Genomic DNA, 12299 nt, shown 5'->3' on the forward strand with positions numbered 1-12299 from the left:
TCTATCAAACAATGATAGAAATGAAATAAAAAAACAAAAGCAAAAACAAAATGCAGAGTATTCACACCAAGGCCATCATTTGCACAAAAGAAAAACAGGATCAGAATTTGACAACAACAAAAACAAAACTCTACTGTCCAACATTTTAGAGCTGGATAGCATGTGGCATCAATAATAACTTACCCTTGGCCCTCCAAGCAACCATCATAATTTCCTTTTTCAATCCTCATCAATTCCAACTACAGTTATTTAACCTACTCACATGGCTAATCATAAATTAAAATCTCTTTAAGTTGTGTTTTCATTTTCTATTTTTTATTTTATTCTTAAAAAAATACAATAAACTTGTTTGACAAACTAATTTATTTATTTTTAAAACAATACTCTAAAGATAAAAGCTTCCCACTTGTCCATTAAATGGATCAGAACGTCTACTTAAGAGGACTATGGGCCCACCTTAGCTTCGATTGACCATTTAAATTAATCATTTTATAGGACTTGTGAAGTAAATTATTTATATAAAAAATTAAATTAATTAAATATAAGTAGCCACTTAACTAAAATATACTTAAGTTAAAAAAATAAATAATGCATTTGTAAAATCATGCTTGTTATTTATTTTTTTTAAATAAATGTATTTTAGTCTTATGATTATTAATATTTAATTAATTTAATTTTTTATATAAATAATTTATTTGACGAGTCCTCTAAAATAAATGATGTAAAGACGAGTTGGCCGATAATCACATTTTGAATCCTCTAGTTAATTTAATGAATAAGATTCCTTCAACAAACCAAAAAAACACACACACGCGCACAAAAAAATAAAATATTTTTAAATTTTCAAAAATTAATTTCAAACTATAGGTGTTTTTGAGCTTTTTCTTATTTTATTTTAGAAAACATAAAATCAAAAATAAAGAAAACAAAAACCCAATATCCACAAAAATCATCAAAGAAGCGATTTAAATCGATTTCCCAGTGTTTAATCATCATTTTTTCTTGTTCTTGTTCTTATCCTTACCATTGAACAACTTTGAACCAAAACCAAAAAGATTACCAGAAGGAACATTCAACACTGGATTGATTCGAACTCCATTGCCATAAGCTCCATAACTCTTCTTCAATGGAGGCCTCTGATAACCACCACTCGAAGACGAAGACTGCGATAGCTTCGATGCTGCAACACAGGGAGTTTTCTGCGAGTTCTGTTTCTGAGACGACGATCTCTTCACACTCGTCGCCGAACCAGTTGAATTGCTTCGCGAAAGAAGAGGTAGAGGACACAAGCTTCGCGCATAACCAGAACCGCCGCAATTCAAACTACTACTCCGCTTGAATCGCCAAAACGACTTCGAGTTCGAGCTCGAGCTCTGTTTTTCCTCCTTCCGTCTCTCATCGTTTGAACTTTTGTGAATTTCTTCTTGTTGAATTTGTTTTCGAGCAACGATCTTCTTCTTGATTTGATTCGTAGGAACGATCTTTCCGTCGGAGAAAAGCTCGTCTGCCGAGGAAGATTCTTGAAGATCGTAGCTCTCGCGAATGCAGAAATCGAAATCAATCCCGGAATTCGATCGAAAAACGTGTTGCTCGACCGGCACGACGTCTGAGCGAGAGAGATCGTAAGAGAATGAGATTCTAGGACTCATAACGAGGCCAGAATTTTCAGAGTAGAACTCTACCGCCATGAGATTTTCCTGGAAAATTAAGGAATCATGCAAATCAGAGATGGGTTGGGTTATTATATAGTCAAAAGGAAAACTGAACACGAGTTTGAATATTAGGGAAAAGGGCAATCACTTTCTCTCTTACTTTCTCGGAGTTCTAAATAGATGTGCGGAATTGAATTCCGAGACTGGAAAAGTCATGAATAGGAGAGAGGAGAGAGAGAGAGAGAGAGCGCTTTCTCGTTGAAGAGAAACTAGAGCTTCGTCAACTGATTGGAGGGAGATATGAAACGTGAAGCAAAAGGTGGCAAAATACTTTCAAAGTAGTAGACTCCGATTAATAATAATAATAATAAAAAAAAAAAGCAACGCTCAGTACAGGTAGGACCAAATATAAAATCAAATATAAAAATCGCTCTATGGGATGATTAGTCGGAAGATTGAAAGATATCATAACAGTTGCGATCAACACTATGATAACTGCAGTCAATAAACTCTGACCAAACGACCGAATGTACAATTTCTATATTCAGATCTATATTCGATTGTCTCTATATCTAAACTTTTAATAACAAAATTACAACACATATTACTTAGAAAAATGTTTAAGAATATTAAAAGTAGAACTCTAATGAGAACTCTATTTATATAGGGACTTCACTCATGAATAATTTAATATATATATATATATATATCTTGTTTTTTTATTTTATTTCATAACATACCATTAAAATCATCATTAAAATTTTAAATTTAGAGATATAAATCATTAATTTATTACTTAAAGCATTTAAAAGTTATTATTGGACTGACCGGACTTTTGCTTGTCCCAAGCTTATATCATGGAGCTAGACAGGCTGAAATGAGGCTTGGGTTGGATTTGAATTTAATATTCAACAATGTACATTTTTTTAAAATTAGAGTTTTAATTGAGTTTTAATGAGATAGAAAATAAAAATAAAAAAGATTAAAATATCACATCAAATAAATATTACATACACATTAAAGTTATGAGAATTTACAAATTAGAATTTCAAAACATTTTTGTTTAATATTTGAAGCTCCACTCAACCTGACTAATGAGCATACAAAAAAAATAGAATAAATTACAAATACACCCTTAAAATTTGCTTAAAATACGAATTGTGCTCTGTGTGATATGAAAAATTATAAATAACTCATTGTCAGAATTTTTTATTTAACAGAATTAATTGAAAAAGTAAAATTTCTAACTGTTCACCTATACAATAATTAAATTATCTGAATTAGTAATTAAAATAAAATTTTAACATTATTAAAAACTGTTAATTAACTTGATGATTTATTAATAAAATGATCTATTCATTATGAAATTAAAAATCTTAAAGAACATAATGTAATTTTTAGAATCACATGAGATAATTTGTAATTTTAGTAAATCTCATGAGGTGTGTTTGTAATTTATCCAAAAAAAAATATGAAAATAAATAACTCAAAAATAAGACATGAATCTCGACCTATCGGACTTGGCTTGTGAGCCAACCCTTCGGCCTGTGAGAAGTGGCTTGTTGGCCTAGGCCACGACCCTTCTTGTTAGTCTTTTTGGGCCAAGCATGTTGGGTATGTTTAGGCCTAAGGTTTTGTCTCATAGATTGGCCCAACTCAGCTCATCAAAAAAAAGCCTGTTAGGCTTAACTCATGAGTGGGCTTGGGCACAATTTCATGGGTCAGGCCAACTGGATGTCGGTTCAAGTGATATTTTGATTCTTAACTACTTAAAAAAGGCGAATTAATATATTTTATTCATAAATTTTTTTATTATGTGATTAATTTGGAGTAGCATGTAAGGAATTTTACATGTGCTCTAAAATGCTGAATAATTATTTGTTTTTAGGTCTAATAATTTTAGTTATCATGAAAACTTAATTATAAAATTAATGTGTTGTAACTCATATTCATATTTTATTTGTCTATTTCTAATTATGTATAAAATTTTAGATTATTTTTTAATTTTTTTTTGTTACAAGGTCCAAAACATAACTGGTAGAGGTTAAATCTGAGTGACAATGGGTAGTAATATCATAGCATTAAAAATAAAGAAAAAAGAGACTTGAAGAGACAGAAAAAGATAGCCTAAATCTGTAAAATTGTCAAATGGAGTTGATTAAGGAGACAATAAGTTAGTGTTAGGTGCACAAACACGATGACCGACAAGTTGTGTCAACCTAAAATTTAGCAATTAGTTCCCAAGATTTTTTTTTTTTTTTTTCATTTATAATCCGTTTGGTAAGAGAGAATTAGAAATTCAGAAGTGAAATTTGCAATCAGATTAATAGCTTTTAGGTGGGGATCATGGTTGTCACGAATCATATCAAGTCAAGCTTGTGTCCTCTACAACATGATTGGTCAATTGTTTGTTAGATGGATAGAATTAAATTAGCCAATTGGGTCTACTGATTATAATGGGATCTATACAGAATTATTCAAAAATAGAAACTGTCAAAATTTGTGGGAGATACTACACATTAACAGGTAAATTACACCATATCTCCTTCATGTTTAATTATTTTATCATTTTGATATTTAAAAGTTATTTATTTTTACTTTAATCTTCCATATTTCAATTTTTTTTTTTTAATTTACTCTGAAAGTTAACTTATGTCCAAAATTAAATAAGAAATGACACATTAACAACCACATGACATAAATATCATTCATATTCATATTCATCCATTAATAGTTGTCCATGCTAAACAAAAAACAATATAAAAATATATTAAGTATAAAATTAATTATTTTTTTAAACTTTGTTTTTTTAATTTTTTTTTTTTTTTGTCTCAATAAATCTATTTTTTAGAACAATTTTAATATTGTCAATTTATGAAAACCTCTCAAAAAATTTATATGACACTACATAATTTTTTAAAAAAAAAAAATCAAAATTTAGTGGGTTCAATTCAACCCACTACTTCATGCATAGCTCCGCCCATGCTTGGGGTCATGCACTGATTCAAAAGTAGGTGGTGGTCCAAAAATGAGCTAAGACCATCTGCAATAATGTATTAAATTTTTCATTAAATTTGGGGAAAATTTTTATTTGATATGCTTCAACGGAAAATTTTAAAGCTTCATCAGAACACCGATCGACCGAGCAGATGTTTGGGCGGTCAACCGGCCAATGTAAATTTTTTACAAATTTTTACCTTGAAGTGGTCATTTAAGAAGTCTACCGAACGGATGACCGAGGGACCAACTGGTCAATATAATTTTTTTATAAATTTTTGCCTTAAGGTAGTCATCTGAGAAGACATCCGCTGGAGAAAATCAAACGGCTATGAATAATGATATGATGAAAGGCACCTTGATTCTCAGTTTGAAAAAAGAAAAGTGAAATCCTAAATTTGATGCTTGATGGAACCGTTGAAACAGGAAAAGGAATGATTTTTCACCAAATTCAAATTTGATGATAAATTTAAGTAATCATTGAAGATGGTCTAATGTGTGATGCTTATAAACAATTTCTGGCATTAAATAGCAGAATGGTGGTGTCATATGTCCAAATCATCATCTGGATCCTCGTCAGAATCTGGCCTCTCATCGTCTGAATCACGAAAATAGATAATCTCGCCACTGCCAGGATCCTCATTTGTTTGCAATTTCTCATCAAAATTAGATATGGTCTCTGTTTTGTTCTCAGTGAGATATCTTCGGCCATCATAGATTTCAATGGATTTTCCATTTCCTGAAGCAAACAAGAGGTCAGCAGGCAAGTATCAAAAACACGTTCACATCATCAAGATAAAAAATGCCTGATAAAAATATATATATATATATATATATATTTTTTTTTTAAAAAGTCCCTCTTCCCAGAATATATGGTTCAGCACAAGTTCTCAAAGCAAGTATCCAAATTTGAGATGCATGCATACCTTGGTGCTCAAATGGAAGTACAACCTTTGCCCGCTCAATTCTCTCCTTTTCTGACAGTTGTAGATTGAATTGCACCTGCCAAGAGAAACACTTACGCCATAATGTTATATTATATGTTGAATCTGTGTCTAGCCAATGTGTTTATGTAGTGTGTTCAAAGCTTAGGTGCTAACGTGTCTCCGCTGTAGCCTGTATGATGCAGAGAGAGAGAGAGATTACAAGTTTCAATCAAGATTAAGCTAGGCAAAACTAACCTTAGGCACAAGACTGTGAGTGACTATTCCACCATCAGAAGAAACAGGTGTAAATTTTATACCCGATTGCTCAATGCAGAACTCTTCAAACTAACAGAAGTATTACAATAATATTAGATGAGTTACCACATACAAATTGCCAAATTTCACACAGAGACACCACTAGAGAGAGAAAGAGAGATCACCATCAGTCTAACTCGTCCATTTCGGCGCTTCATGCGAACATTAAACTTTCCTCTCTTAGAATTCTGTTCAAGCAGAGAAAAGTTCTCAGAGTTGCCTCTCTGTCCATTTGTTGATTGAGTCATTGGTTCTACATTGGCCAGCATAGAGGACAAATATTCAAGAACAGAAGTGACCCTGACTTCATGAAGGTCCGAATGCAATAACCAAAATGCACAAGAAACTTGGGCTGCAACCAAGAAAACAAATTACAAATAGAAACGAAAAAGATTAAAAAAAACAATGGAAACTAAATTACGATTGTACCAAAAAAAGAATTAAAACTGCAAGTTTCTGCACTTATAAAAGAGAAGTTCCCAATATTATGAGAAACTTATCTGTTAAAATTTAAACACCAATGATGTACATTGCGATATCACAAGGCAATTGGCAGAAAACAGTTATTAGGAAAATTTCACGAGTACAGAGGATAATGTTGATAACAATTCTTTCATCTGCAAGGACCACATCGGCCCTTCACTATTGCTGTACAGTATATGCTGAATTTTGTTTTTCCAAGAAACAAAAGAATAGTTCCTTTATAAGAAAACCATTGCAACCATCATATGAAAATAGGAGTGCAGACCAGGCATCCAAGTTATCCAACACTTGCATGGAACAATTACCTAAGTCCAGGCCTTAGAACCTGCATCAGGGATAATGTGGGTAATTTACGAGGGTAACTGAACCCTGGAGCTTGTACCAGGGCAGTACATGGGCAATGATGGCAAGACCTTGGAGATTTGTCAACTAATTTACATGCTGAGATGGTCATATGGACAAAAAGCTTGTAGAGTGACTACACAAGATAAACAAGAAGTCAAGTTGCATAGGCTTTGGAAGCCACCATTGTGCAGTTCTACTTTTCTCAAAAACCCAAATTTTGCTTTTACTTTTAATAATCTCAACCTATGTTACATGGACTCAGGGGTCAGGTGTTGGTATATATCCAAGAGTTGGATTCATCTAATTCTCACATCCAAGGACACCAGCACATAGTTAGATTTCATATTTCTTACCTACTTTACTTTATTTTTTTAGGGTAAAATAGGGTTTACAAAATTTGATATTTTATGCATAGTTATGACATAAACTCAGGGGTGACCATTGGTTTAATGGTTAAAACTTGGCCTAATAACCTTGAGGTTATGGGTTCAAGTCTTGGGCCACCACTTTACGCTTTATGCCAAAAAGGTTAGGTGTGTACTGAATCTTTTCCCTCCCAAACACACATTAATGTGTACTTCTTGGGCGTTGTTTTTAGTTATGACATAAACTCGCCTATTTAGGCATCCTTAATGAGTGTGTGTCCAGTCAGACATGTCAGACACAACCCATATCCTTACTCAAGTGTCGAGTGTCCAACACGGATACTTCACAAATTTAGAAGCGTCTGTGTAACATAGATCTCACCTTATAAAATAGTTGAAGATGCAAATCTAATGATCTGTACAACATATAACAAATATTATAGTTCTTCATGAATCACGGAAGAAAGAACTAAGAGAGAGATTAGTAGTACAAAAGATACATACCATGGCTACGAAGGCTGCTTAAAAGGGCAGCTACTGAAGATATTGATGCATGTCTTAGCATGTCAGTTGCCTGGAAAGATAAGACTAGTACTTGTAAAATATATATGCAGAGAGAGCATCCAAGCAATCACATGCCAGAAGAAAAAAGAAAACAAATATATATGCTAGTGGCAGACATAGAAAAGCAATAACGCACTCTGAGACAAGGACTTGTTTGTTCGAAGTACTCCAAAGCAAAACTACTACCTCCGAGTTATGTTTACTGAAATACACTAATGTGCCGGCCATTGATTTCAACAAAATGGCAACCAAAGAAAAATAAATATTCAAAAACATACCTAATGTCCCTCTTCTATCATGTGCAATGAGAGGTTACTACACTTCTATGAAAGCATGCAACACTTTGAACATTTAACTTTTCCAATGTTTTGAAAATACCAGCAGGCTAAAAATCAGTGTATTTCATGATTTGAACTATTATGTATGAGATATATTTTGGTATCTAATTTCCATGTACAAAAATAATGAAAAACATTCTACTTGAACAAATTTATCACTTAATCTGCATTCCTAAGCTGTTGAAACTAAGACAATTCTTCTCACTATAATCTCATACAAATTTTTTGTATAATTTGAAATAATCATTACATAAAAGAGTCCGAATATCATTGACTGGAGGCGGCATTCATTGAATAAACAGTATCAAAGTTAGATTTCATGTTTTAGATTCCCTAATCATTTCAAACTATGTCTGAAGGAAATGGGCATATCTCAGTAATCTGTGAAAGATGGCTGACAAATGTCAATCAAGAGTTTTTTTTTTTATAAGCAGCACAAGTATACCAGAACCACCAGATGGCAGTCTATAACGTGACAAGAAAGTACTATAAAGCCATCTTTTTTATTAGCCCGACAAGAAAGTACTATAAAGCCATCTTTTTTATTAGCCCATTTGTATTCAAGGTTGTTAAAATCGGGATCCTAGGTAGGATCGGTGAGAGAGTCTTGTGGATTGGATCGAGGATCGTAAGATCCTACTTTCTATTAAAAAAATAAAAAGATAAAAATACAAATAGGAATGATACACATTTAAAATAAGGTGAAAAATAACAAAATCTACGACCTACTTATGATCCTGCACGATCCCATGCGACCCTACATGATCCTACTTGCGATCTTGTTATAACATCAATCCTACAACGATCTGGACTGTTTACGATCCGGATCGCAATTTTAGTAACCATGCTTGTACTCAAATTATTTACAGGACAATATGTTTCTATTCCTAATAATGCTTTCCCATCAGCTCAGTGTAGATTAGAGCACGTAGTTATTGTCTTGCATATCCATGAAAATTTAAGACTACAAGAGATGTTATTCCATTTGCTTACAGGATTTCTTCCACATTAGTCACCAATGAGAAAATGTCATTGGAATTCCCTCCTTTCACAATGTGCAGAAGTATGATGGGCCAAGGACCAAACAAATTTCAAAAGGCAATAGAAAAATTACAATCTCTGAGCATGAAATATTGCAGTACTTCCAAAATATCAGCAAAAGAAACTGCTAAGCTGTATTAATACGTCAACCTCTTTGAACTTAGGCATTTTCTCTCCAAAACGTAGTGAATTTAATCCTACAGTCTCAAAAATGTGTATTCAATGGGTGCATATGTCATCCAAATCCACCTATTTACAAAAAAATTTACAGTAAAATAAGATATCACTAATCATAAAAGTAAAATGTTAATAATCACAAAATAAATGCTTACCTTGTAAATATATTACAATTGACAAACTCTGACATTAAAAGTAACTAAGCTTATTTGCACGGTTATTAAAATCGCGATCCGGATCATAACGATCCTACATTGCTCAAGCGATCTAACTCGTTGTAGGATCGATGTTATAAGAGGATCGTATGGGATCATGCAGGCTCGTAAGGGATCATAGTAGGATCATACGTAGGATCGTAGATTTTTTGATTTTTCATCTCATTTTTAATGTGTCATTCTAATTTGTATTTTTATCTTTTTTTTTAATAGAAAGTAGGATCTTACAATCTTCGATCCGATCCTACAATCCGATCTACGAGACCCTCTCACCGATCCTACCTAGGATCCTAATTTTAACAACCTTGCTTATTTGTGATTATTATAATTTAATTTACACAAGAAACAACAAATAATTATAACTAGGCTAAATGGAGTTCATTACAATGAAATGCGATATGCACCACTAGAAACTGCAGAAATTTAAAAGATCACTACAAATTTGAATAGTATTAAATTAAAAATTAAAAAATGCATTAATTGATTGTAATGTACTTAGTTACTTCCCTAAATGTCAACCCGAGTCACCCGTGATCTTTGAACACTTTTTTATCAAATGAATTTTCAAACATCTGATCACCAAAACCTGAACCTTTTCCAAACATATCCAACTTAGTTATATGCCCTAAAATCTTATTTTAATTCCTTAAACCATGGCTGATGAGAGACAGGTTGCCATAGTAATTTGAGAAGAAAAATCAATGTACAGTAATCAATAATTGAACAAGCTACTGGAACCCATGTGAATATGCCAGAATCACCAGGCCATTAATAACTAGACAGTATGGCACAATAAACCATTCTCTTAGGTTGCCAAATAATGCCAAATTGGTGTCAGCTACATTTGGAAAGCACAACAAAAACAATCAAATCCAGCTAATTGGTACGTGACTGATATTTGGACAGAAATTTCCTCATTCAATTCATATAAAGGGAAAAAAATATTCATCCTGATAATGTTTTTTAAACTTTTTCTGGCAAGCTTAGTCCCCATACTGCTTGGTGGTACATGACTAGGACCTGATCAGAAGTTTTCCCCATCACCCCCCTAAAAGAGACTAGAACCCTCAGACAGAATTTTCATGCAGCAACAAAAGCATAACAACTTTACTATTCATTAAAGACTATAAATGATAATTAGAAAATCACTGGAGCACACTGTATGTCAAATTAAAAATTGTTTGTCAGCAATTTCCATGTCACAGCACTGCATAACTTTAAATTCATTCCATGTTCATAGCAAATGCATTGGGCTTTTTGTATGTATTTGGTAAAATTATAGTTGTTGCCGTCAATCAAAATTCACTATTAAGAAACTTGAAATTACCGAGTCTATGGCAACCGAGAAACGCCCCTTTCCTTGTCCTACCAATTCTGCAACAATCAAGTCATGCAGCAATTAGGAGCCCTCATAGTTTGGTCTAGTATGTTCACAATATTCCTAACCCCCTTAAAACATGTGTGCATCATATCAAAACCAAAAGTACCATAATTCAAGATATACTATTTCTTTGATTTTAAGAGAAATGACTGCCCAATTATGTGTAAAAAGTGCATAAAATGTGTGAATATTGTATTAAAAAAAAATATTGAGAATATAAGAAAGGACATTGAAATTCTAACTATTTTGACATTATACACATACACATCCTATAAAAGATGGTACATACTTGGTTTACAACCATACCTTTCCCCATTTCAATAATTGAAGAAGACAAGTTGTCCAAATTTCTTACATCCTTACACAACCTAACTTTGTTTGAAGCTTCTGGAGAGGGATTGGTAATGCTTCCACACTCCACAAGCCGATCCTTCCAACCAAGAGGATCAGTATAACAATCCAGAACCCTAAGCCTGTCCCAACATTGTCATTCACAAATCGCCACACTCTAAAAAAAAAACATAATTTTTTACATTCAAATTTACAAAGCATTAATCTAAACATACATTCAAGCAAATCAAAATTCTAACCATTCATGTAAGGAATCGACATCAATGCCTCTACTCTTCAACAAATCAACATAGAAAGATGGACTCCGAGACAAAGCAACAAGCACAATACCTCTACAAGTACAATCACACAGTTAAGAGTTAGTAATCAAAGATCGATAATAATATAAAATTTGATTTCTGGAGAGAATTAAACTAACTGTGATTGAGATTTTCGCGCCAAAATGTTGGAGGAGAGTTGGACGAGGACGTGATTGAAAACGATAGGTCCGAAAGGTGAGGCTATGGAATCCTTTATTGTGAGAGCCGGTGCGTGTTCTCCTTCTAATGCTCCGTCTCGAAGAGCTCTGCAAATCGATTCTGCCATTGTTACTGATTCTGAGTATTGAGAGCTTCGACCTGTGACTGAGGTTGAAGTTCGAACAAAAACCCTAGACCGAAGAAGAAGAAGAGTGAGCCGATATTTTTATCCTTTTTTGCAAATTACCTAGTAGTTAGGTTTAATTTTGTTATGACCCCTCTTTTTAACAAGTGTTGCTAAGAAGTACCTATTATCGTGCAGGGTACAATTTGGGCATGTTCAACCTATTATTTGCACAAATCACTTCTTTTCACACACATAATGATATTTTTTTTATTACAGTCTGTATCTTAAAATAAAATTACCAAAATATCCATTTCTTCTTCAACCAAAACTTTAGCCCTAATCATTTCCACCGCCGTCCGCCACCATGTCCGTTATCTCGCCCACTAACCTCTCTTCTCTCGAAAGCCCATCTCCACCTCATCGCTCGTCGTTCACACTCTCCAGTCCCTATTTTCTCCCATCGAAGCCTCCTCCTTGCCATCTACAACTCTCTCTCTCTTTGGGGCCGCCAAGTGAATCGCCGTCGTCTCCACTTTTTGCCTTCTTCGAACCAAACACATTGAT

The 12299-nt window shown here is 33.4% G+C and overlaps 2 protein-coding genes across 2 annotated transcripts; both read right to left on the reverse strand.

Moving 5' to 3' along the window:
• Window positions 1–850: 850 nt before the first annotated feature.
• Window positions 851–1986, reverse strand: LOC114261396 (uncharacterized). Its single transcript, XM_028201667.2, has one exon. It carries the CDS (start codon window positions 1686–1688, stop codon window positions 993–995), a length of 696 nt encoding a protein of 231 aa, XP_028057468.2. The 5' UTR covers window positions 1689–1986; the 3' UTR covers window positions 851–992.
• A 3032-nt stretch (window positions 1987–5018) lies between these two features.
• LOC114261397 (elongator complex protein) lies at window positions 5019–11928 on the reverse strand. The gene is made up of 9 exons (XM_028201668.2): window positions 11569–11928; window positions 11390–11482; window positions 11106–11272; window positions 10746–10792; window positions 7588–7657; window positions 6016–6242; window positions 5831–5920; window positions 5576–5651; window positions 5019–5388 (listed from the first exon to the last, which is right to left on the reverse strand). The coding sequence occupies exons 1-9, from the start codon at window positions 11733–11735 to the stop codon at window positions 5195–5197; spliced, it is 1131 nt and encodes a 376-aa protein (XP_028057469.2). The 5' UTR covers window positions 11736–11928; the 3' UTR covers window positions 5019–5194.
• Window positions 11929–12299: the final 371 nt, after the last annotated feature.

The sequence above is a fragment of the Camellia sinensis genome, chromosome 4 (assembly GCF_055761805.1).
Source record: "Camellia sinensis isolate YWXY chromosome 4, ASM5576180v1, whole genome shotgun sequence".
In the NCBI taxonomy this organism is placed as follows: domain Eukaryota; kingdom Viridiplantae; phylum Streptophyta; class Magnoliopsida; order Ericales; family Theaceae; genus Camellia; species Camellia sinensis.